The sequence below is a fragment of the Nipponia nippon genome, unplaced genomic scaffold, assembly GCF_047370975.1.
Source record: "Nipponia nippon isolate SJK-2023a ecotype South Korea unplaced genomic scaffold, ASM4737097v1 scaffold_5, whole genome shotgun sequence".
In the NCBI taxonomy this organism is placed as follows: domain Eukaryota; kingdom Metazoa; phylum Chordata; class Aves; order Pelecaniformes; family Threskiornithidae; genus Nipponia; species Nipponia nippon.
Window position 1 is genome coordinate 19,100,518 of NW_028262369.1, and position 26,201 is coordinate 19,126,718.

The 26,201-nt window shown below is 40.2% G+C and overlaps 3 protein-coding genes across 11 annotated transcripts in view; all 3 read left to right on the forward strand.

The window, feature by feature from the left end:
* The first annotated feature begins 5 nt into the window (after positions 1-5).
* GNPTG (N-acetylglucosamine-1-phosphate transferase subunit gamma) lies at positions 6-9,437 on the forward strand. 2 transcript variants are annotated; one of them, XM_087730846.1, is made up of 11 exons: positions 6-91; positions 180-234; positions 506-573; positions 2,710-2,764; positions 2,881-2,964; positions 4,041-4,134; positions 5,688-5,802; positions 6,363-6,445; positions 6,706-6,834; positions 7,503-7,584; positions 9,236-9,437. In XM_087730846.1, exons 1-11 carry the CDS (start codon positions 37-39, stop codon positions 9,277-9,279), a joined length of 864 nt encoding a protein of 287 aa, XP_087586972.1. In that variant the 5' UTR covers positions 6-36; the 3' UTR covers positions 9,280-9,437. The 2 variants fall into 2 exon arrangements, with proteins under 2 accessions (XP_087586972.1, XP_087586973.1); XM_087730847.1 differs by having other exon boundaries at positions 31-91; positions 8,696-9,437.
* Positions 9,438-9,646: 209 nt separating this feature from the next.
* On the forward strand, positions 9,647-11,399 carry UQCC4 (ubiquinol-cytochrome c reductase complex assembly factor 4). The gene is made up of 2 exons (XM_087730855.1): positions 9,647-9,705; positions 9,776-11,399. The coding sequence occupies exons 1-2, from the start codon at positions 9,680-9,682 to the stop codon at positions 10,125-10,127; spliced, it is 378 nt and encodes a 125-aa protein (XP_087586981.1). The 5' UTR covers positions 9,647-9,679; the 3' UTR covers positions 10,128-11,399.
* Positions 11,400-11,860: 461 nt separating this feature from the next.
* The window catches only part of UNKL (unk like zinc finger), a 59,952-nt gene continuing 45,611 nt past the window's right edge, over positions 11,861-26,201 (forward strand). For 5 of the 8 annotated variants that reach the window (XR_015698681.1, XM_087731090.1, XM_087731092.1 and 2 more), the window contains exons 1-5: positions 11,861-11,965; positions 13,829-14,038; positions 20,298-20,474; positions 23,342-23,475; positions 25,443-25,578. Coding sequence is in view for 7 of the 8 variants with exons in the window: in XM_087731090.1 (XP_087587216.1) it covers positions 11,886-11,965; positions 13,829-14,038; positions 20,298-20,474; positions 23,342-23,475; positions 25,443-25,578 (737 nt within the window). In the remaining variant the exon portion in view is untranslated. The remainder of the gene's footprint in view (positions 11,966-13,828; positions 14,039-20,297; positions 20,475-23,341; positions 23,476-25,442; positions 25,579-26,201) is intronic. The other 3 variants (XM_087731095.1, XM_087731096.1, XM_087731093.1) reach the window with 2 other exon arrangements.

The following is a 26,201-nucleotide window of genomic DNA, read 5'->3' on the forward strand; positions in this document are numbered from 1 at the left end:
CGGCCCCGCGCCCTTCCGCTTCCGGCGGAAGAGGCGATGGCGGCCGCCCGGCGGCGGCTGCTGCTGCTGGCGGCGCTGGGCGCGGCGCTGGGTGAGCGCGGCGGCGGGCGGGGGGCGAGCGGGTCCGGCAGCGGGTCGGCCCGCTCGCCCGCCGCGGCCAACTGCTCTCTGCTCGGCAGGTCTCTTCGCCTCGGCGGGGAAGATGAAGATCGTGGAGGAGCCGAACACGTTCGGGTACGTGGCCGCCCGCTCGCCGCGTCCCGCCACCCACCCGGCCTCGGCGGGCTCGGCTTCGTCTGCCGCTCCGCGCGCTCCAGCCCGTCCCTTCCTCCGGGGAAGGGCGGGCCCGGCCGGGCCGTTCCTGCCGCCCCCGCCGGTGGCGTCCGAGGGCGGGGGTCGCCGCTGCCCCGCGCCGCGCGTGGCCGTGGGGGGGGCACTCGGGCCGGGGAGGCTGCAGCCACAGCCGGATGCCCAGCTCAGTCTGTAACTTTCCTTCTTTTGACAGGCTGAATAACCCGTTCTTGCTGCAAACAAACAGGCTGCAGCCAAAGGTGTCCCCGTCTGCAATATCGGGTATATGCAAGCGTTACCTTTTTTGTACGGTTTTCATCATTCAGTGACAGTCGTTTGCAGAATAGTCTACCTTGACTTTATGCAGACTAAGACCAATTTTATTTGTCGTTTTGCGAGCATCATGGAAGATAAGCATGGGCAAATATGTCTTATTGTGCTTCTGAAGGGTTAAAACCTAGATTAACCTTTTTGGTGTTCCTTGTCCCAGTGCTAATTGGACAGTGATAGCCGTATGGTTTATTCTGTGTTTTTTGAGCCAGTCACAGATCCTTCTGATCCTTACTAAAAACTTTTTTTCTTCTTGAAATCTTCTTGAAACAAACCCTGACATCCTTGAGGTTGTCATAGAAAAGCCATGCCATCAGCTGATAGTACTTAATACTCAAAAATTGTTTCAAAAAAGGCCTAAGAGTAGTCTTGGAACAAATCACAGAGGCTCAGTTTCACACAAAGCCTGGGTGCTGCAACATAAATCCACCACTTTAGCAAAATAAACAGGAATATAAGAAATTCTAGACTATATATGGAGAAGAGTAGATAAAATAAACACTGAATGCAAAGAGTAAGCAAAAGGAAATAACACTTGTCTCTCTGCTAACCTTAGGCACAGACTTAAACCTTGTCCAAGCTCAATAGAGGCATTTTGGCATGGTGACATTGAATGTGATTATGCTTTATGACTTCTGTCTTGTTTTACGAACCCAAATCCAATGTATGAATTCTGTGCGTACTGCATGTGAAAAGTGAAATAGTTAGAAATGGGATTAGTAATAGTTAGAATGCTGAATGGAAGGATGCCAAAAATAGCAGCAAAAAAGTTAAAAGGACAGTACACTAGAAATCCTTCTTTCCTGGATGGGGGAACTTATGTGTAGCCAAAAATCAGGAGTGTCTACGGAACTGGAATCCAGGGCATGGAACCCTGTCTTGCACAATTATTTCTTTAGCATGGAAACCTTACTCATTCTTTTCTTTTACAAGACAGTTGAGGTAGTAGTTCCTATAATTTCTCTTTTAGAGCATCTGCCCAAGAAATGGAGGCGTGAGTTTAACGCATTCCTCAGGGACATTCAAATTTGCTTTTCTTCCTCTGTGGGGAGAGCATCCTAAGCATTAAGGCACAGACTGCATGTGGCAGAGGGGCAAACCCTTTGGCCAAGCCTATGATAATCTGTAGAATGAAGTGCAAGATCATACAGTCAGAAAAATCACATGGGAAAGACAACCTGCCTGTATCCCAGTGGTCAGGGCATTCCGGAGGGCGTGATTCTGGTGGTCTGATCTTTGTTTCTAGGATTGCTTGTCTAGATCTTTGGAAGAAGTACATAGGCAAGCCTGGCAGTGGGGAATTAGAATCCAGGATGGGGTTTTATTTTGTCTGCTTTGTAATCTCTTTTCTTCTCCTTTCCTCACAAATATTTAATCATTCCATGCAAAATTACCTTAAACAAGGGACACCAAAATACCCCTGTAGCGCCTCGTTCAGAACCTTTGGCCCTTTTTTGAATGACAAGTTACCTGTCTTGGATTCCTTTGACAGCAAGGCTGGAATGGTCAATTCGACAAGAGCAGAATTGTAACTGCTGACCTGCCTGACAGTAAAAGGGTTATCTTGTTGAATACTAACTGGATCAGACCGTGAAGGCAAACTGTGAAAAGAAATATCTAGTTTGAGAATCTCAGTGAAACTTAAATATGCAGCACTGTCGACGTTCTGAGCAAATGGGCTTTACTAGTATAAACTTGAGGAGTTTGGATGACTTTGGGGACAGACAGGTGCCAGGCAAGCGTTCTAGTCATTTCAATGTTAGATTTTGGCAAGATCTGCACTGATGATTCCTTTTATGGATCTGGCCTCCAAATATTTGTTTGTATACAGGTTTCTTATTTCTATTGTAGAAAGAGCCTTATCTATTTTACTGAGTATTGAAGATGAAAAATGTTAAAGGGTCATGATGCAAACTGATACAGCACTAGTGGGAACTTACAGTAATCCATATGGAAGATATAAATTTCCGTATGTACAGCAGAAAACTAAGCTTGTCACATAATCCTTGCAGTTTCGTCACCACAGTAACTTGCTTAAATTTAACCAAAACATTATTCTTCCTTGCTGTCATTTTGTGGTGTTTTTAGGCCCTGCACATCTCTTTAGGCTTGCTGGCAAGTGTTTCAGTTTTGTGGAATCCACGTGAGTAATGGATTTGGATATTTGATTTTATATATTTATTAGGAACAAACTAGTTTTTTATTTTGGTCTGAAACATTGCTTATTTTCTTCTTCTTTTCCTTTTTTTTTCTTTTAAGGTACAAATATGAGTTCTGTCCTTTCCATAATGTCACTCAGCATGAGCAGACTTTTCGATGGAATGCCTATAGTGGGATTTTAGGGTGAGGCTTTTAGACCTTTAAGTTTTACCTATGTTGTTAGCAGACCATTTTATGGATTGTCAAAAAGGAGGCATTTTTAAAATGAAGATTCTTTTATTGGTCAGCTTAGGTTGTTGTAGTTCCCAAGGTGTTATGCATAAAAATACCCCGTCTGGAAAAATTCAGATTGTTTTGTTGGTAAATACTAACCTCCTGTTTTAGCTGGAGGCTGATTAATAACCAGTGCCAACTGCAGGTGTGATATGTTCTTGTGAGAAATTCAGTAATGTATAACTACAGCTTATATTAACAAAGATTTCATGTCTTAACTATTTTCACTTTGAGTTGAATATAACCTTACAAAATGAAATGAGTGCTTTACGCCAAAGGGCTATATTACAAATATTTAATAAAAGGTAATAAAAACTCAATGTAGACCCAAAAAAGTATCCCAAAGTGTTCAAAGACCCCAGAGTATCCAAATCATAAGATCTAAAATAAATTTAATTATAAACCAGAGCACTGTTTTAAAATTACTGCCTTTCCAAATATTTTGTATAGATGTCTCTTTTTTTCCTATGTGCACAATAATTAGTGAGCCAATATGAGAGGAGAAGGGTACATCAAGATGTTGAGAGTATCATTGGCTTTAGGAGTAGCAGAAGTAGAGACTAGTTTTTGTAGGTGCTCTCACCAGCACTAAAAATCCTGCAAACAATCCGAGTTGCACAGGGTACTTAGCATCAGGGAATTTGTGGTGAGATTGATCTATAAGCTGTATTTTATTGTATTTTATTGGATTTAAACATTTTTACATTAAACATTAAACAGATATGCAAGTGCAAATGGTTTGCAAACTGAAAGCTGATCCAAAACTGTGCTCTCAATGTAATGTTGATGTGCCCTATACAGCAGCCTGGATAACAAACTACACTGTTTATAAGGTCTTGGCTGTAAGAAATGGAAATACTAAGAAACAAAAATGAAGTATATACAGTTAAATTGAACATGGTCTAAGGGTATTCCTGTTTTTCTTCCTGAGTGTTCACTGTTTTCCTTCCAGTAACTTAAAATAAAATGATGTCCTGTTTTTTCAGAATCTGGCATGAATGGGAAATTGACAACAACACATTTGTTGGAATGTGGATGAGGGAAGGAGACTCATGTGAAACTAAGAGCAGACAGACAAAGGTATAATAGCCTAGGCTATGCTAATTCAGGCAGCATGACTCTATGCACACTCATGACACTCTACAGACTGAAACATTCCTACCTTGAAGAAGTCATCATTTAAGATGTGATATAAAACATAAAGATGAATTCCTGTAGGAGCTAGGTGAATGGATGGAGGAGGGAAGCTAAAATCAGGATAAAATTTTGAAGTTTACTTATGTATTCTCATTGGTTACTTTTAACTCTTTTTTTTTTTTTCCTTGATAGAGTGGAATATTCTGGTATTATCACTGCTGTAGAAACATACAGTGCTTTGTAATTTGTGTCAGGAAAAGTAAACAAAAAGAGCTATTTGTTGAATTCAAGATGCCAGCATATTGTGCTAAGAACATCTAGGAAGAAGGAGGGAAAAGAATTAGGCAGTTAGCAACAGAATGCTGGTGTTAAAACAAGAGCAGAGAGTGTACAAGAAAAATTAAAGAAGGAATCAGATATATGGGAGTGGCAGAGGAACCAACTCAAGAGAAACAGTTTCTGTTGTGAGTACATTTTAAAGAAAAAGTGAAAATTCTTATTTTGTGGAGTGGTTAAAATGTTCCTTTTCACATTCAAATAGTCTCTGTGCTAAGTAACTATTGAACTAGAAGGGTAAAGAAGGGTGTCTGAGACTTGCCCAATGTGTGGCACATGATTTGCACACATCCTTTATCCTTTTGTTCATTAATGTTTTTCTTTTTCCACCTCCCATTTCAGTGTATTACACAGTTTTACAGATATAATGAATTAATCCTCACATTCCCTGGTAACGTAGCTTGCTATTGTGAAGAAGAGTTAAAGATACCGTATAGTTCACAACAGGCTGCTTTTCGTGTAGAAGATGGTTAGCTATTACAGTGATGGGTGACTATACAATACTTACGAGAGACGGATATATAGTTGGAATAATAACTAATGTGAAGGTGAGGTAAGGGACAAAATATCTTGGCCCACGTGAAAATATTCTGTACTGTAATGGAGGTGCCTTCTTAACATCTTTATCTCCCATGGGGGCTGCAGAAAGAATTACTTATTCTTGTATGACCTTTGATATTGTGATTCAGATCTTTCACTGGCATTTATTTTTGAACAGACAGAAAATACCGGTGCTGCAAGTTTAAAGATGAAAAACAATTTCTAGATGTGTATTGTTCTCTTTATTTAGCACATTGGTAAGAACTAAAATTGGTTAAGTGAATTATGCTTATGTCAGGTGAGGTCCTAAAGGGTGTCCTATTCGCCTTCCTTTTTACTCTCATTCTCGCTGGAAACATGGTGCTTGGGAGTCCAAGGAAGAGTGGTAGGTGATGGGATCATTTCCCATTAGAGGAAGCAATTTTCACATTTGATAAAGTAATTTGAAGATGTGCTTGCTCTATGATTCTGTTTCTGTGGGTGACAGCACTGGAAGCTTTGACATGACAGTGTGTACAGAAATGCATCTGCTAGCACTGGAAGAGAGCAAACTGATCATCAGTGCTGGTCCTGTTTCATGTGGAGGTGTTCTGCTCATCTTTGTTTTTACTGATGTTTAGGTTCATCTTGTTTGTGGAAAGAGCAATAAATTGGCTTATGTGTCTGAGCCGAGTACTTGTGTTTACTCTCTGACATTTGAGACTCCTCTCGTGTGCCATCCCCACTCTCTTTTAGGTAAGATTTAGAAAATCATTTGTGCGTGGAGCAGCTGGCATATTATGCCAGCCTCAGAGTGTAAATTTTTAGGTTCTTTGAGTTTGTGACTTGGTATAAATGAGTATTAAATGTAACATATAATATGAAGTGTATTTTCAATCCCAATCATTACAACACATAGGTATTTCTCAAATAAATTGTCATTGCTAGTATAGACCCAGTGAGGGATATTTTGCTTTTTTCTTGGACTGGTTGTAGGAATCAGCTCATGTAGTATCTGCTCATTTATTGACATTACAAAAAGGGAGAGCTCAGTTAGAATTACATTCAACAAAGAAATATGAGGCCTTCTGTCTAGAAATAAGAGAAAAATTTTTGGCCAGTGGCATTCTCCAGAAACTTTAAATGTGTGAAGTGGAATTTAAGTTTAACCCCAATGCTTGAAAGCAGTAGAGACTATGTACTGTATAGAAACATTGAGTTCTTAAAACAAATACGCTTGCGTGCTACTAGAGGAGCATTTAACTAATGCAGGACGGTGCTGTTGGTTTTTACATGGTTTGACTTCCATTTTTCAGTTTATCCGACTCTGCCTGAAGCATTACAAAGGAAGTGGGATGAAGCAGAGCAGCTTCTGTATGATGAACTAATAACTGACCAGGTTGGGTAATTCTCTTTGGTAAAGAACAATTACTGTCAAAGAGCCAAACCTGGCTTCTGCAGTTTTTCCTTTTGGAATGGATGTGTTTATTCTGCAGTTGGCAAATAGTAATTTTTGTGCTCTGTAACTGCTCTATCAACTGGTAATTGTAATGTTTTCTACAGTGAAGCTTGAGGAATTGGAATGGCCAGTGCAAATTACAAGCAGAGATGAAAGGCAGGTGGATTGATCTGTTGTCTTTTGGAAACTTTCTTTTTTAGGGATATAAAAAAATACTGAAAGAGATTTTTGAAGAAGCAGGACTTCTAAAAGCAACAGAAGAAAAGGAAGTTGAGAAACAGAATAAGAAAATAAATCTGGAATTTGAAACAGTGGAGAAGTGCAGTAAGGTATAGAGCGTAGTATTTACAATGTGGAATTAAATTGCCACCTTCTTACTGTATGACAGCATCAGTGTGACAGCATTATGTAAACACTCTTTGGATTTAGCTGAAATCTGTTAATGGGATTATCTTTTCTGGTTTCAATATGTAACAGTGATTTGATATCCTTATTGTAGCCCGTAAGTCAAAAACAAACCAGCACAACTGAATGCCCAGTAAGAAGACGGGGGCGGGGGGTATGTAAGTGCTCTGTAAGTTAACAGAAACTGCTGAAAGCGAGAACATGAAGTTACTAGATCAAGAGTTGAGGAGGTGACAGATTTCCAGACTGCAGCATTATGATATAAAATAAAATAAGGCTGGTACTCTAGCAAACTTATGAATGCAATTTTGTGCTATGATAAAATGCTAGGTAAGAGGATAGATCTGAAATAGTTACAGAGAGCCCTCCTGATTTTTACTCTAAGGCTTGGAAAAAGCTGGCTCCTGTTTTGGCAATGTAGAAATACCTCTTTTTCTAAAATTTGCACCTTGTTCTTGGAACAAACAGTTTAAGGTCTTTTAAGTCAAAGGCTGTAACAGCTGTGCACAGACCCATTATTTTTTATGAACTCCTGTTTTATGTATGCATTTGGAGAGTGGGACAGCCATTTAAAATGTATTTTCTTTCTTAGGAATACAAGCAACTTTCTAAAGAAATAAAAAAACTTAAAGATTTATTAAGTCAGCACGGTATTGCATACAAAGGAAATTCTGGTGAGTTTTTTGGTATTGTTCTTTTTCATTATTGTCTATTCAGAATGTGAATACCCAAGTGTTGTTTTCAGTTACAGCAAGGATTAAATAACCTGTCATATATGGAGGTAAAATTCAGTAGACAAAGTTTTTAATAAGTACTTAGGTCTTGATTCCTGCACGAGAGGACTTATTTTGCCCCAGAAAAATCTGTTGATGGCTTGAAATTTTAGCTTTATAGAAAAATTTTGACTGCTGTTGTAGCTGAAGTTTGTTTCCAGTACTTAAGGTGCCAAAGAAAAAGGAAATCAGTGTTACAGCATTTGTAGCACATAAGCATCTTTTAGATAACTCCACTTTCTGTATAGTCAACCACAAGGCCTGACTTCTTCAAGAACAATTGAAATCTTCTCTGTATCTGTTTGATTTTTTTTTTTTATCCTTTCTTAGTCACCTTTTTTTCCATCTCTTTGATTTCTGATAGGTAAGTACCATATCACATGCAGTTTTTAGAAGGAAAGACTGTTTGGTGCTGGCTATGAAGAAGCAAGGCTTATCTGGATTAATTCCAGACAAGTTGGTTTTTGGTTGTGGTGGTGCTGGTGGTTTTTTTTTGTCATCCCACTCCCTCCCCCTCGGCCATTCCTTCCAGTTCATCGTGCCCATTATTACATGAACTATTTGTCTAAGGAGGATTTCATTTCCCTGAATATATATTTACACCTTTTATGTTTAAATTGGCACCCCGAGAAAACAATGAACCTTTGAGCTAATTAAATCAGCTTAAAATTAGTGACATACTTAATTTTTTCTTCTTTTTGTTTTGAGAAAGTTTCTTCTCTGCTTTTTTTAAATTGGTGACTTTCTTTTCTAGGGAAGACTCATCATATTAGAATTTTTGTAAAACATTTTATCTGCATGTTTAAACTATTAACTCTGTAACTTGCACAGTGTTTCTGCCTGTTTGCTAGTTCATTTAGTTATTGCAGATTAGAGCTGTATAATCAAAAGCAGAATTCACAGCTTGCTCTAGATGACTTATTTCAAAACTATTTAGTGAATTCTGTGACAAAAATGTTTTTAAAAATAGAAATAATTAGAAATAACTGATGACTCAAACTTAATATTACAGCTGAAAATACCAGTGTTGAATATGTAAGTCACAAACTGGCAACTGCAGTGACAACTGTTCTTAATGGGTCAAAGGATGATGAGCACCTGCACGGCGATACAGGGATTTGGAATGACACTGTATGAAGAAACTTGGGGGGTAAACAGCAAGTTCACACGGAATGTCAAGCAAGTTCAATGTGTATCGTGGCACTAAAATGATTTACCTTCTGCGAGTATTCTTGACTTTCTGAATTTCTGCCCTAAAGCAAAGGGAGGATAATGGAGTGAGGGCTTGCCATTACTGAGAACAGCTGGCTCGTTTCTGAGAACATTTTTGTTCTCAGAAAACTTCTTTGCTAAGGCCAGTACTGGGTGTGGGTTTACAGGTTCTGTGTCTCCAGTCCCAGCTTTGTTATGTTCTTTTGATCAAGCATGGTTACAGGTGGTGTAAATACAAAATAGTTGAAGACCAATGCTGTAAGATGTTGTAGGGAAGGCAGTAAGTACAACAGTAAGAACGTGTTATTTCATCTGTATGCTAAAATGTTTTCTGCCACAGCAGCGTGTGACGGGCCACTCCACCCACCTGTGTTCAGAGGTTGATGTCATCTTTGGACAGCGGGTGGATAAAGTGAAAGCTGTTCAGGATCTGACGGAAAGGTGCTACGAAAACACCAAATTGTTATAGGAGAGTAGTTGTGTTAAGGGAATACATGGCGATTCTCCGTATGTAATATGGAATAAATAGTACTTTTCCAACACAGGCTGTGGAAGCATGACTGTAGGAGTCGGCGGACGCTGTCTCCAGTGGTTTTGCCGCCTGCCGCTGTCCGGTCCGTGAGCCAGCCGGGCGGCCAGCGCGCAGCCCCGCCGGCCCTCCGCGGTTTCGGCCGCGCTCTCCTCGGGGGCAGCTGTCGCCGCGCCGCCCCGCCTCAGCCCTGGGGGGGGGGGCGCTTCCGCTTCCGGGGGCGCAGGGAGGAGGTGCGCGGCGCGGGGCGGCGGGATGAGCGCGGCGCTGGGCCGCTGGCGGTGAGGCGGCGGGCGCGGGGCCGGGGCGCGAGCCGCGCGCCCCGCGCCTCTGACGCGTGTGTCTTTGCAGGGCGCGGCGCTCCCTGTCCCTGCCCCTGCCCGGCCCCCGGCGGTGGCTGGCGCGGCGGCGGGGCCCGGAGGGCGCGGATCCGGAGGGCGGGGGGGCCATCCCCTTCTCCGCCAGCAAGGCCAGTCCGCGGGTGTGGAGCGTCGGCCGGTCCATGGGGAGCGACCACGAGAGGCCGTGGGCGAAGGTGCTGCCGCTCAGCCTGCTGTGCGCTGGGCTCTTGCTCTGGTGCGCGTTCAGGGAGAAAACGGAGATTGACGAGCGACTGGAAGCCGTTTTCTCCGGTCAGGCCCTGGACTCCTTAGACGTGGCCCGAAAAAGCAATGCTCCCTCGCAACCGCAGGAGGAGAAGTGAGGACGGGAGCGCGGCTGCCGTGAAGGAGCTGCCAAAAGTTTGCTGGCATTCACCTGGTTAACAGCTGTGCTGACACTTTAATGGGAAAACTTGTTTTTCCAGCCTATCGGCAGCCTTATCTTGCAAGCTTTGATTCCTTCGCGTACCGTGCTACTTTCTGTGCTGGTCTTAGCGTAGTGATTTACACTGGTAGCGCAAGGAGCAGTTCCTGCCTGCATTGCACAGTAGGGATGAACAGGATGTATTGCCAATCAACCTCCATTTGAAGATACGTTTTATACAGCCCATCTCTTTCCCATGGATTATTTTTCTTAAATGCACAGGGTATTAAAATACCAGAGCTGTAAGTCTGTAAAATTGCTGCTGAAGGTGACCTTCACTTGACATTTTCCTAGTCACAGAGTATGTTCAACTTACATTGAAGACAACTGTAAGTGTATGATTCATTAATATGTGATTCTTTGTTCTGATTTTTTTTTTATATTCTATTAAATAATGTAGAAATTACCTTCAACTCTTAATGCATAGTGGTGCTTGCTTTCTGGACTAGAACTTTTTAGACATGCCTGATTTAGGGGATCATTACTGGAAGGAGAGGTTTTTGCAGGGAATCTAAGTGATTGGCTTGTATTATATTGGGGAGGAAACCCCTAGTTTCATTGAACAATGTAGTATCTGGTTTTTTCCTACAGATTCACAGATATTCAAACTTGCACACTCTGGAGCCTTTTCTTGGAGAGGAAGAATCTAGTTCCCTGCAAAGTTACGAGGCTTTTTTTTTTTTAAGCTTTCAAATGTAAAAATGCAAAACTGTTTTTGTGCCATTAAAATTCCTAATTAAAGCAAGCAAAACAAAAACCCCCAAAAAACCAAACATGGCAGCAGCTGCTAAGGCAGGCTGGAGCTACAGAGAAAACTGACCTAGCGTCGTGTTTGTCTAATACTGCTGCTTAGTCTCAGAACAACGTGCACCACCGTGGCTTTTGATTTTGCTGTAGAGTCCCTGTAGTTTAACCCGATGATGCATAGTAAATGCATACAGTTGGTTTGGTGCTGTCACAAGGTTTGATTTGTCTTGGGATTGCAGAACGTTGCAAGTGAGATACATGCATGGGGGCGTCCTGGCGAATAAAAACGCGATCCTGGATTTTATTTATATTGACCTAAGGTGTAACGCCTGTTTCTCTGATGAGCTTGCTTTCTCCCTGTTCTGTTAAAACAACGAACCCAGCAATGTACTGCTCTGTTTAAGGAAATAAAGAGCTGCCCCTGCGTGTGTGCCTTATTTTCGGGTGATGCGATAGGTGTCTAATAAAGAACCTCTACCTGTAAAACTGTTCTCATAGTCTCTTGCTTCTAGGGCGTTGCAGACGCTTTGTCTGCAGCATTTTGTGGCTGGAGAGCACGAGTACGAGGCCGTCAGCTGAAGGAGCTCCGCGTGCTCTTTCTGAAACGCACCTTCTCCGGGGCGCTGCAGGCCGCCGGCTGCGCCCGTCCCGGCGCCGAGCCCCGGCGGCAGAGGGCCCGGCCGCGCACCGGGCCCCGGCGGCAGAGGACCCGGCCCGGCCCGGCCCCGCACCGAGCGCCGGCGGCAGAGGGCCTGGCCGCGCACCGAGGGCGGCTGGGCCGGCCCGGGCCTGCTCGCGCGCGCTGCCCGCGCGGGCGGGGCGGCGGGCCGGCGCGCGTGGGGTGGGGCCGGCGGGGGGGCGGGGCCGGCAGGACGGGGCCGCGCCTGCGCTCTGTGGACCGCCGAGGAAGATGCCGTCGGTTTCGAAAGCGGTGTCGCGGGGCGGCGGGTCCGGTGGGTCCCCGCAGACCGAGCAGCCGACGCATTATACGTAGGTACCGCGTCCTGGAGGCGCCCTGCTCCCTGGGCCCCAGCGCCGCGCGGGGAGGGCCTCAGGGCCCGGGGCGGAGGGCTCGGTCGTGTGCCGGGCCTGCTCCGCGCGGCCTCCTGCGCCGGCGGCGGGTCTGTGAGGAGACCGCCCGGCCCCGGCCGGCCCCCGCCGTGCTCCTTTTCCGGCCCCAGGCGCAGCGGGGAGGAAGCCGCGTTCTGTGCCGGCCGGAGAAGAGGCGGCCCGGGCACGGCTGACTGCGGGGCGCCTGCGGCGGTTCTCCGCGCCTTGCGTCCGCCCCCGCGGTCGTGCCTCTCTGGTCCGCGCTGTGACCCGCCGGCATCGGCCGGCATCCCGAGCCCCGCAGCACCCTCTCGTACTCCGAGGCCGCCCGCTCCAAGCTATGACTTCTCCTAAGCGTTGCGTAGCCAGCCTCCGCTCGAGTCCTTGGGACGTTTCCGTGACAATTTTTGCAGACCTTGCCGTACTGAAAGACAGCTCCATGTGCTCACCATCCTCTCTGCAAGCCTGTCCGGTTTTTTCTGATATCGTCTATAAAGTCCCTGCAGCCCCCTAGTACTACTGACAGCCCATCTCACGTGAGACCATGTGCTCCCCACAAATGCAGAATAATTTATCACTTAACTGTGCCGTTGCTTCACTCCCATCCCTTGTATCATCACTTCTATAAGGTCACGTTTCCAGCACTCTCAGAAAGACCACAAGTATGTAGCTACTTACCTAGATAACTGCTACAGTCCTTAGAGTCCAAAAATTCTATTCCTTTTTTTTTTTTTCCTCTCCCCGCAATCCTGAATAGTTTAGAGATTCTTCTCTAAACTTAAAAGACGTGCTTCATAACTGTGGCATTACACCCCCCATGTGCCAGTTTAAGCAACTGAGAAAGAAAAGATGCCTTTTATTCCTTTCTAATCCTTTCCTTTCCCTATATCTTCAGTTGCTCTGTAGACTGTTACACATCCCGCACCCTTTTAGAGACCTCTGGGAACTCGTAAGGTTCTTCTGCAAAGCCCCCATATACCCATTCCTCTGCAAATATTCCATAACTTTAGCGACATAATGAACTTGCTAAATTGGCTAATACATATATAGACTAAGACAGGAAGAAGTGCTGTCTTACATCCTTTGACAAATGCCACAGCAGTGCCCAGTCTGGCATGATCTTGACATCCGGTGGAAAGAAGTATCAGACTTCCTAACTAGCTTGTGTCCCCTGTGTGCTAATGAAGGATTGTCTTACTAACACCTAAGTAACCTTCAAAGACCCCAGACTGTCTCAGCACAAACGTGACAGCCGCTAAAATAAGTTTGCTGAAGTCTTCTCATAGCCCCTGATAACCTTCATAAACCGCTTTTAACCCTCTAGCTTTCTATATAGTGTGTCCACACTCTGGGAATATTGTGATTAAGGACTGTGTAAATTAGATGTGGTATTTAGCTAAAATAGCCTTTGTAGGACTATTTTGTATGGTAGCAAGCAATATGAATGCTCATTCAAGTAACTTGTTGGATTTATAATCTCTGTTTTGTGGTTACTTAGGACAATATTCTAAATACTGTGCTTTATAAATTAATGTATTTATTTGGTTTTAGTTTAGTTACAAAACATAGTATAATTTGCCAGGTATTCCACTGCATTTTATTAGTAATGCATCTGTCATAAAAAATGAAGTCACTTGTATTCAACAGCTAAACAGTGAATTGTGCATAGGAACTAAAACTGTATGCAGGTACATTTGTACAATTTTTCACGGGCTATGTGCACTGAATTGTCAAGTGCCCTGTTAATACTGTAAAAATATGCCTCCGATAAGATAAACTTGTAACACAGTTTAATTTTTTTAGGTATCTAAAGGAATTTAGGACAGAGCAGTGCCCCCTATTTTTGCAGCACAAGTGTGCCCAGCACAGACCATTTACCTGTTTTCATTGGCATTTCCTAAATCAGCGTCGTCGTAGACCTATACGAAGGCGTGATGGGACTTTTAACTACAGTCCAGATGTTTATTGTACAAAATATGATGAGACTACAGGAATCTGCCCAGATGGAGATGAGTAAGTGATTTCTTTCAGTCCTAGGTGTTTATAGTATTATCAATGACATTAAGGAAAGATGCTAATTTCTCCTTAGCAAAAATGATCAACAGAATCCTGCTGCAGTTTATTTGAAAACAGATTTCTATAAGTGATTTGTCAATTTTTGGCACATATACTTTTATATAAGCATGTATTCTTTAGGCTATCATAGAGTTAGAACTATGATTTTGCATTGTGACTATCTTTAAAGCATAACATAAGAAACTGGTTTTCTGCTAGTATTGTTCCTGCACCTTTTTTTTTTTTTTTCTGTTGTGCTTCCTTTTTCTCCTGACAACTTTGAAATTGACCAGTAGGTGCAAACCCTACTGTATAGAGGTGGCTTCGAGATTTTAAACTTATGTAAGTTTTGTGAAGATTGATGGGTAGTAGAGGAGAATGAATGTTTCATGATGCTTCCAGTGAGAAAAAAGCAAAGGAAGGAGTTCACTGTTAGTTGTCTGGCTAGCCCCTTAGTGTTTGCATTTCCATGGACATGTGTCTCTTCTAGGTAAAGGCCACAGAGGGTCTTCAGTGAACTTGGGGAGGGGTAGAAGCTTTGTGGAGATGAGAGTGAGCAAATGGTACAGTATGGCAGGCAGGCATACATAGAGGAGCTGGATATGTTGTGGTCATATGTCAGAGGAGCTACCTTCATCTGCAGTGATGGAAGCAAGGAAGGACTTCTGACAAAAAAAAATTGCAGGAAAACAGCCTGGAAATATGTAGTTATGCTGGCTACCTATTTTAAAAATTGAAGATTAATTATTTTGGTTATTGTATTGTATAGCAGCACTTGTCACGGATCAGGTATCTTTTGTGTTATAAGCTGTAGTCACAGAAGAAAAAGGTGGATTTTTCCCAGAGGCTTTACAAACTAAACGGCAGAGATAAGAGAAGGTAAACAACAAAAATGCACTAGGCAGTGTGACAATATTAAGTACCATGCCTAAGCAATATAAACAGCAAAAAATGTCTCTGAGGGATGATTTAAAAGAGAAAATTAATTACCTCTTCAGGTGTTTGTAAAGCACTCCTGCCAATCCTGGGGCAGCATGAGCCGTTCTTTGAAAATCAACAAATGAGGATAATGGATGCTCATGTTATGGGTTGGTTGGGGACAAAAAATGGCCTTTCATTATTGAGTGATAGATACTGATTCTAAAGGAGGAAAAAGGAAGCAATGTTTTAAAAGGTTATTAGCTGGGCAACATTGAATTATTAGAAGCAAATAAGAGGAGATGTTTCCATAACTGAGATGTGAGATGGAAACCTTTTTGCTGCAATTGGATTGGAAAGGTTGTCCCCTACAGTCACTGAAGATTACTCCCTGGTTAGGAGCCTAAATGACAAACAGGGTAATTATATTGTCTAGCATAATGGAAGTACAGAGGATTTGCCAGAAATAAGACCAATAGTGAGATTCATACCTCTGCTTTAGCATGTCGTGCTTATAGTTTGAATTAAATGGATAGGTTTAGGAGTTATCAGTAAAGAGGTGGTGGTTTTCAAGTTTGTGTTTTGCAGTGAAATTGCCCAGATGTAGAAGGACAGGAGCAGGGACCAAGGTTGGAGTCCTGTGAGACCCCTCATCAGAGGCATAAGAGAATGTTGAAGTTGGAAGATATGCTGCAGGAGGGATTGAGAGGAAAATGTGAACGTAACTGAATTTCCATAAACAAAGGAGAACAATGTTTCAAGGGGAGAAAAATTGAGTAAAGCAGACAGTAAATTAAGAAAATTAAGATAGAGGTGAGTAGAGAAAATAGTCTGCTTTCTTTGATTCAGTTATAAGGTGAGATTATTGGAGACATTTGTGAGAGAAGTTTCAGCTGAACTGTGGAGGCCTTATTTTGGATCTGATCCTGAGAACTGGTGGCTAGCAACAGCAGTCAACTATTGTAAGTTGATAGCTGATTGAAGTTAAGGTAGAAGAGAAAATGCATACAGGACAAATAGTTGGGAAAGGCAAGAGAAGGCAAAGGTAACTTTCTTAAAGATAGAAGATGCCACAGCATGTCTGTAGTGGCAGGAGAAAAAAGTGGAAAAGAACACCAACATTTCTGAGGAGATGCTTACAGTGTGGCAGCATTCCTGTTTCAGAGCTCAGCAAAAGAGTATTTTTTTGACCCTGTTTTGTCTTCTGCCTACAATTTTGCCTTTTATTTGGAGCAACTTCAGATTCTTAAAGAAATAGGTTATAAACAGTAGCGCCAGGACACCTTCATTTTAAGCTATGTGACAACGTATTGGTACTTTTTTGCTTTTATCTATGTCCTTGTTTCTCTGTTCTGCTCATCTGAATACACAGTTAGGTTACTGCAGTTTGTGAGTTGATAGAGAACTAGCGAGAAAGGTATAATGACGACACCCATAATTGTTCTCAGGAATGTATTTTCAACAGAGTTAGAGTAGAAGCTGTTGGTTTCACCCAGGCTTGACTGTGATATTCCTTTCCAAAGTTCAGCTTGGAATGAAAGGAAGCCCAAAATTTTAAAGCCATTTAAAAAAGGGCGTTTCTAAGGGTAGCAAATGAAAACAACCTGTTCAAAGGAAGGGCCTGTGAGAAAGACTAGATTACTTGCAGAGTTAGAGGCATATATTTTGAGCAGTGAACAGTGTTCCTTCCAATTTCACAAGTGAGGACAGAAGTGACACTTTTTTTTTTAATCTGATATGTTTTTCAGCCATTGTAGCCAACTGACGTCAGATTCTAAAACAGAAGATTATTTTGAATATGTTAGTATCTATAATATAAGACTGCTCTAAGAGTGAATCAATTACAGAAGTCTACTACAGAAGAACACTTCAAGTAATCATAGGAAAAAATATGTCAGTGCCTCAAGGCTGAACAGAAGTAGAACTAAGTAGTTGGTTTTGTACACTTAAGAACATCTAGCATTACCTTTTAAACTGGAACTGTTTTATTCTTAAAGGATATCTTTGGAATGTTTATGATGTGAATTAAAAAGAGTGTGAAAAGGAAATATACATTTCAGTTATCAGTTAACCTTTTAGGTTTTTGTGAACGTATGTTCTCTTTCATGGTGTGTATATCTGCTTACTTTGAATAACGTAATGACAGTTTTACTTTGTGAGATCTGGATGCAGAAAACAAAGCTGATTTCAATAGTTAAATGTTGTGTGTTGACTCCAATAGAACTTAAAAATACAGAGTACTGTTCTTTACTGATTCACGGTTACTAAGTTAGGATTCAGTACAGTTATTTTAAGCTGGGAGATGGCTGTAGAAATATGGACCATGAAGTAGATTTGTTATTCTGCCTGGGAACAACTTTTTTATTTTTATTTTTATTTTTAATAAAAACTTTGTTCCTAAGGAATAAGTGATGTCTGGATAACCTTAGTACCAAACTATGGTACATAAGAACAAGCTTAGTTTGCAGCCATGTAATCCGATGATAAGGAATATCAGCCATTTAAAATCAAAATATTAGTCTTGTTTAAAGCTATGTATTACAGCCATTAAAATATTTCAGTAATAAAGTGAAGGTAAGATGTAATATCCCTCTAGTTCATTAAAGGTTGAGTAGAACATCTGTTCTGTGCATATTTCAGTGCATTGGCTTAGTTTGATGCTATGTGTGAATAAGTACTATCTACCACCTAAAGGCTGCTTTTATTAGGAGTTTTTGCCTTTCTGACTAATGATCCTACGATGAACTACAGCTGATCAATATGTCTGTGGTTGATAGCATATGTATTATTGTGGTATTGTATGAATAACACATTTTATGTAAAACATACACATGCAAAATTGATGCCATTGGTTTTGGTCTTTGAGGCTTGTATGCTGTTTAATCCCACCGAGTCACCTTTAGAACTAGCTCTTCCCTAGTTCTTTCCAAGTCTTAGACAAAATTCAGATAACACACTGTCCCAGTCACGCTGGATAGCCTCATTAATGCATTCTGTTAGTTTCTGGAGGAGGACTTCACCTGTTACGGGACTCTTCAGGCAGCTAGCAAAATGTGCAGTAGGAAAGCTGTGTTTTCAATAAATTCAGATTTCATTAGCTATTGATGGCACAAGTATCGAGTCTTAGGGCAAATAAACCTAGATTTAATTTAGCAGAAGTAAGAGTCTTGTGACACAGTTTATATTTCTTTCCTACTTTGTTTTTGAAATCCATGTTGTCTTTTTTTGAGAAATATTGTGACCTGAGTATTTCTTCCTCTCTCACATTGCATACAAGTTGTGCCTAGCTTGTCTGACAAGCTATGTCTATATTCCATTGAATTATCTTTTTTCTTTTTTTAAAAGTAATTTAAAAATAATTGAAGGCTTTAAGATTTTTTTGGGGGAACCTCCACTGATAAGGCGATTTTGCTAGGGAAAAACTGTGAATATTTAAGCAAAAATGTCTGCCCTCTGATAAGGAACCATGGACTTAGAGACAAGCAATGAGATGTAAACACCTGTACACTTCTTGCATGAAAGATAAAACATTTAATTCTTGTTTCCAACAGGAATGAGCAAACTTAAGTAGATGAAAATGGAAGCGTGAACATTATGCATAAGAATATGACAGAGTATTCTCACCTTTGTGAGGTGTGCATATATGAGTGAAAGATTAGAGTTTGTAATGAACAGTCTGCTGGGAAAATGGAAACATTTGACCCCTGCAAAGATCCTGCTAGTGGTGAAACAGTTAGCAATAACAAAAATACAGCCTCAGATTGCATTTCCTCTTGTTTAGAGTTCTGTACAGGACTAGTGCCGGTGAAAGTATCCGATTGACTCTTGTGGGTTTTCTCATTTTTCCATAGCAGTAGCAATTCTAGCAGAACAGGAGGGCTGCATCAGCGCTATTCACACATCACAAAGAATTCCTCACAAAGTTCAGTGGAGGCACTCTAATGGGTCCAACAAAGATTGCATCCTGTCTGTCTTTCCAAGAGCCAAGAAGTGTGAAAGAACTACTTTCAGATCCTGAGTGTAGACTGTGCTCCGTCTTACACTGACAAAATGAGATGTAGCACTGAATTTGGTATACCTAGTCTTCCCGCTAATTAATTCTGTTGAGATTTAAAGAGATAGGTACAAATCAGTAGCTGCAGCCCATTTATCTTGTTTAACAGAATGCTGGTTTTAAATTCCTACAAGGAAGCAACTTGATTCTCCGAAATCATAAACAGTATCAATTCCTGGAAGTCAGCGCAAGCTGCAGGTGTGTTCAGCAAAGCAGGAAAAATGTATGATTTTTATGTAAATATATAAATATCAGACTTGTACATGTTTGCAAACAATTGCATTTGTTTAGTCTAGTTTCTAAACAACCTTTTTAGAATATAGTAAATAAAGCTTAAGCCAGCATAAATTCTTGTGAGTGTTAAAGTCTACTTAGTGCTTTACTGTTCTTCCTCCATTCAAAGTAAAATATTTCTGTGGGACGTTTCATTTGTTGTTCTGTATAACTCTCTAAGGTTTTTGGTGCAGTTTCTTTTTACTTTGGGATGGGGGAAAGTAGTTCTTGGAGACTAGTATTTTTTCAGAACCAGCAGAGACCATAATTAATTACACTGAAATAAACTGGGAGAGAACAGACATCCCTGTGTATATATTTTTGTGGGCTTTTAAAAAAATTTTTACTATTGGTAGTTGGAATTATAATCCATACATGATGCTAGCCATTTTAAAGTACAGACCATAACTCACATAGTTGTGTCTGAAAAATGGTTAATATATGTACAAAGATGTATTGCTGATGTAAAAATCGTTCTCTTCCTTTTCATAGGAGAGTCATTTTAGATTTCCCTTGAGATTGTTTGATAAGTTCCATGTCTATAAAGAGCAGGCAAGGAAAAAAATCTCCATGCTTCAAGTACCCCTTGATTTTAGATGACAATAACATTAAAAAAAAATTCTTCTACCTATTAGTGTGGAAATGATTTGAGCTTTTATCAGTATGGAAGATGTCATTCCTTAGCTCAGATGATGTTGTTGCTTACAGGGGTGCTTACTAGACTTATTAATAATATCTTTGTGAGCCAGCCTGCTATAAATTCTTATAACTTTATCAGAGACTAAGAAATAGATTAATGTTTTTCATTTTGAAGCTGATCTGTGATGGTGGTTTGTTTGGGACAATTTTTGTTTGAAGAATCCTGCAAAGTTACTTGTTATAAATTAATAAGATATATAGCATAATTCAGAATTAAACTGTTAAAAACAAAATTCAAAGCAGTGCTCTAACTTTCTTCTTTCTATTATGTAGTTGCCCTTACCTGCATCGAACAACAGGGGATACAGAAAGAAAGTATCATCTCAGATATTACAAGACTGGAACATGCATTCATGAAACAGATGCCCGGGGTCACTGTGTGAAGAATGGAATTCACTGTGCCTTTGCTCATGGTCCACATGACCTTAGACCACCAGTATATGATATAAGGTAGTCTTGTTTCAAATTCTTCAGCCTAATTAGCAGGAAATACCACATGTCTGTTATCACCATATACCAGAAAATGCAGTATGCTTTGCATGAAAAATATACTTGCTTCTGTAACTGTAAACATAAGAATACAATTCACTGTGCATCATGACAGCAGATAGAAGCACACTGGGAAATACCAATACTAAGGTTTTGTAACTTGCAATTTCAAGAGCCATATATGTAATTCTTATGACTGATGAAAGACCAGATACTCTGCCTTTTGTCATTTATGCCTTGTAAATTTGCATGTGGTTTTTACATTCATAAATTTATGATTTTGTTAAGCCAGCTTTCAGGCTCTCAGCTTGTATGTTTGACATTTTGCCTGCTGACATTGTGGTTTTTTTAATTATGTTGTATTTTTTCATGTAGAAGATACCAGTATTCTTTTCTGCCTCTCTAATGTATAATCAAGTTATTGTCGAAAGAAAGTGCTTTGTGAATCAGGGTAGTGGTAGGTATGAGTTTTAGCTGTGGCCAAAGCTGGGAGATAAGCATGTTGTTGGGAGGTATTATAAATGGATGGAAGGGGAGCTCTTGCTACAGAAAGTGGTCTGTATATACTCAGTAGGAAAGGATGCCAATTTCTAGAGAGCTTTGAAGCCTTGGAGGGTCACAAGTATCTCTTACGGGACACTGGAAGAGTGTTCTGGGGAAGTATCACTGTACGCTTGCCCTATTCTTATACTCTTCCCTAGGCATCTGCTATTGGCCACTGTTGGAGACAGAATTCCAGGCTAGATGAACCTTTGCTCTGAGCTGGTATGGCTGCTATCTTACATTCTTACCTTTGTTATCCCTTATTCCCAGCCATCTGTTGGGAGATGATAGCTTTCCCTTCACAGTAATTTTAGTGAAGCTAGTGCCTTTTCAGTAATTTCATAATTATTTAAATTCATAGTTTGCCACACAATTCACTGCTGCATTGCCTGGTCACATACTCTTTAGTTATATATAGCTTTTCTTTCCAGAAGACTTTCTTCAATTAGCTAGCTGGTGCTTCTTCTGCAAGACATCTGTCCATTTTCTTTTTCTTTTTTTTAACTTTCTCCATTTAGCATACACAGCATGATGCCACATCAGTCTGAATACAGAATGCTTAGTATCTTCGTAATCTTTTGTACTGTGTTAGAATGAGGAACCAGTGTATAGCAAGACTGAAAACAAGCTCCGTTCTCTAAATGTCTTAATGTGTTACTTGATTGTTTATTGGTGATTGGCTACATATAGAGCATCAGGAGGAGCTGAAGACATTTGTGGTAGGAGTCTGTGTTTAACAGCATGAACCTACAAGTAGGCTGCCCCAAACTTCTTTAGTGTTTGTGAAAAGCAGTCATGTGCCATTGCTTCTCCTGATTTCAGGCATCCAGCATTCATAAGGATCAGGTCTTATTTTTTCTTTGGTGGTCTTTTTGCTCTACGATGGACACAGATATTAGGGTTTCTTCATTTTAAGTAAAGAGCAGAGAAATAACAGTAGAATCACGGGTGCAGATGTTAACCTTATTCCCCTTAATAGCCTTGTTCTTCTACATATTCACCTTAAAGAAAAAGCAGACTGTAGGGTCTATCTGTTCTCCTTCTCATTGCCTGCACCTTTTCTGAATCTGTAAAAGAAATATTTTGACTGTTTGAAAGGCTTTAGACGTGGCTTTGGTCTGTCTTGTCTTCCTTTCCCTTTGAGTTTTTCTTTCTTGGAGGATACTTGGGGTCTGGGAAGTTCTTGAAATGATATCTAAATGGTATCACAACTAGTTACATTATAAACCACCACACCTTTCAAACTCCTCTTCAGAGATCCTGAGTAGGAGTATTTTGGTATAGGAGGTAAGCTCCTTGAATATTTGTGTCTAGAAAAAGCAGTGCCAAAGTTGGAGACCTTTGATTCTCATAGAGTACTATGGATACACCTCTGGTATTTGATTCCTCACCTTGTTTCTCCACTGCTTCAAAGTCTGCCTAATATAATTATGCTATAGTATCTTTTTTTTTTTTTAAATCTTTTGTACTGATTTGCCATTGTTGAATCTCTGTACAGCTTAATTTGACTAAAACAGTGTAATAAAATTGTCTCAGATTTTTGGTAGAGGTTTCATACCACTGATACAATACCTTTTAGTTTGGCAGTAGTCATTCTGATCTTTCAGCAAGCTTGTGGTTGCTTAATTGCAAAGCAGTTGTAAATTTTTGCAGAAGAGGTTCCATTTCCTAATAGTGTTTGTTGTTTGTTACTAGGTCTCCCGAATGTGTTGACAAACTTTTCTTGCAAAATCTTACAGTGAGCCAAAAGCACTTTGGCTACTTTTATGTGATGTAGTATTCAGTAGTTATATTTTGTGCCTTCCTTCAGTCGTAACTTTTCCAAGGCAAAGAGTCTTATGGTATTTCATTCTCCCTCATAGAGGAGTTCTGTGTTTCTGATCACCCTTATTGCCCTTTCTGTATCTTTTTTAGTTGTACTATGTCCTATGTGGCGGTGGAATATCAGAAATTAATAGCATATTCAAAATGTCAGCACACCAGCATGCAGAGGTACAGATGGGCATTGCTGGTACAAACATAGCCTGTGTACATAATGCCAGCATTTGTTCATGTGTTCTCTTTGATTTGTATGATATGGTTATTCCTTACGATTGTTTGCCAGCTTCAGCACAAGTAATGGTTTGAAACGTAGTAAATTTTTTTTTTTTTTTTACAATTTAGGCTTGTTAAGAGCTGGATTAAATGACAGAATTTTGATAGACTTGGACACAATTATACCTGCGACAGATAGGGTTACTGTAGCTATACAGTTTAGCAGTGTTATTTTCTTTTCCCCATTCCAGAGAACTTCAGGCACAGGAAACCTTACAGAATGGGCAGCTAGGATGCGGTGAAGGCATTCCAGATCTGCAACCAGGAATTTTAGCAAGCCAGGCAATGATTGAGAAGATCCTTAGTGAAGATCCAAGATGGCAGGGTAATGTTACCCTGTCTCCTTTCTTTGTTTCTTTATTGGTGTTTGATCCAGTTTGTTGATCCTGGAGAAGTTCAAAAGCCTTTTTTAACAAAGAATTGGTTTATATAAGTAATACGGATATTTGTGAACAAGTTGTACTGTCACATTTATATTCAGATTGCATTTTGAAAAGGTTTTGTTTTGAAAACATTTAATAGGTCTTTTTCAGTTTACTTGATACAAGTGTTGCTAATCAGTGTCAATTGAATAAATGTTCTTAAAAGTCGCTAGGAACTCTGTCTTGTGCTAAGTATAGTAATGATTAGAGTCTTCATTTTTTGAGTCATTCATAGACTAGTTAAGGGACCGTTATTCTTTGCTGAGCTTGAGTAACAGGAATGAAGTAGAATATTAAACAGAAAATTGGAGCAGAATATTAAAATACAAGAATGTCTTGAAAGCATTATATTAGATCTCTTAAAGTAAATCCAAAAGTAAATCCAATTGCCCTAGTTTTTTTAAGGCTTTCAAATTTGGTTCTCATGTTCTTGGTTTAGACTTGCTTATTATGTAGCCAAAGATGTAAGTATCAATCAGATATTGTTAGAGCTGTTGCCCAAATTTTGCTTTAGAGAAGACTGCCAGATACAATTACTTCCACAAAATTCACGTGGGGACAGTAACACAGGAAGAGGTCACATGAAGATGCTGTCTCCAAGGAATTCAAGGGGAGATAATTGTATGATACTTGTCCCCTCCATATTTTTTAAATCTTCTATAGGGTGAGTTCCAACTATTTAAGTACTAATAATGTGTAGAGCTTAATTGTCGGCTCTAGATCAAAAAATATTGGGTGTTCTACGTAAAAAGACAGCAAAATCGACGAACTACAAGCACTTTTATTGCATTCCTTGCATTGTGACAGGTCTGCATTATATAATGTTGTATGGCTTCTGTCAATCCTTGTAAATATGGTGAGACTGCACATAGTTTCTGGGGGTTGAAAATCATCCAACTAGTGATTTCAGCCTTATTTTCCTAAATCTTTAATGAAACTATTGAAAAGGACTGAACAAAGAAGAGAGTCCGTATGATACTCTGATTAATAATTTTTGCTATTTGAAAGTACATTATTAATGACTCTTTGAGAATGTTTCTTCAGCTAGTTTTCCACAAATCATACAGGAGTCTTGTAGTATTGTGCAGTTCGTTTTTGAGAACATCTCAAGCTAAAGGTTTGCTGAAGTCAAGATACATGACATTGACTGCTTCTGTTTTACCTACATCATTTTCCCACCTTGGGAAGAAGTTGGATTGGTTTGACATGATTTACTCCTCACAAACCCATGCTTGCTGTTAGCTAAATTGTACCTTCTAATTTATTTACTTGCTCCATTGTTTTTCTGAATTTTTCTGTTTCTAGACAGAACCTTGTTTGTCATCTCCTAGTTCCTCCTTCGTGGAACCAAAGATGTAGAGACAGAGGCAAAGGTAGAGAAGAGGCTCTAGAATTTGTCCAGGAAGATTTTACTGGACAGCCTTAACATGCCTTAACATGAAAGCAGTTTTGACGAAATAAGGACTGTCAACACTAAACTTAAGAGAAATCCAAATACAAAATTGTATAAGTTTTTAGTGTTCGTCTTACTGAAATGAATAATGTATTTTCAGGTATTCATTTTCAAAATGTTAAATGTATATAATGAAAATTTCCAGATAGTTTCTCTACCAATAGATTGCTAGTGCTTTATTTATATACTTTATTGTAATATTGCTATTGAATATAAAAGCAATGAAGATTGCTTTGCATGTAAATGTGTTAGACTTTTATTTTAAAAACTGCAGGAGTCAGTCTAAGTTTATAAGAATGGAGGGGTCTGTGAATCATAATTTTTTTACAAAAAGCCGTGTGGTACCTAAGCTCACTAAAGACTCTCTGAATGCAAAAATTAGTTGTTTATTTCTCCTAATTGTTGGCCTGTTTACAGACACAAATTTTGTATTAGCTGGCTACAAGACAGAACAATGTACCAAGCCACCCAGACTCTGCCGCCAGGGTTATGCATGTCCACACTATCACAATAGTCGAGATAGAAGACGAAATCCCAGAAAATTCAAATACAGGTACATAAATACATATTAAGAATAGACTTCTTGCTCAGTCAGACAGTTTTTAATGGACTGATCTGTTTGGGTTCTTCTATAATGCAATTGGATACTCCTAATGGAATAAAACCACATCTTTCCCAATAGCCTTGCTAAATTTTTTTTGGGGCAAAAAAGCATCTGTTCAGAATGATCAGACAGTTCTGAAGTCAAAAACTATGAAGCTGTAATGGAAATATCCTTCCTTCTTGTGACAAATGAAAACAATTTCTATAATTCTTAGCAAAAATTGGAATCACTAGGTCAAACCTTCTTTGTTATGCAAAGATCAGTTATAATTTTTGTCTTTTTTCTGGTTTTGTTCTATAGTTTTCCATTTCTGAGCAATATTTGTAGGACCAAAATTTAATGCATCACCTCTCTTACTTTTCATTATTACATCATTCATCTTTACATCATTTTACATCATTTTCGTACACAGTGGTTTCTTCATTGGTTTTGATGTTTTTTCGTGCTGTGATACAAGGTTTAGAATTGATGGGCTTTGCTTGACAGCCTCAGGACTGTGAATAAATGTCATTACACAGAAGATAGATAGAATCCTACTAGCTTATGTTTCTGTCAAAGAATTTCCAAAAAGT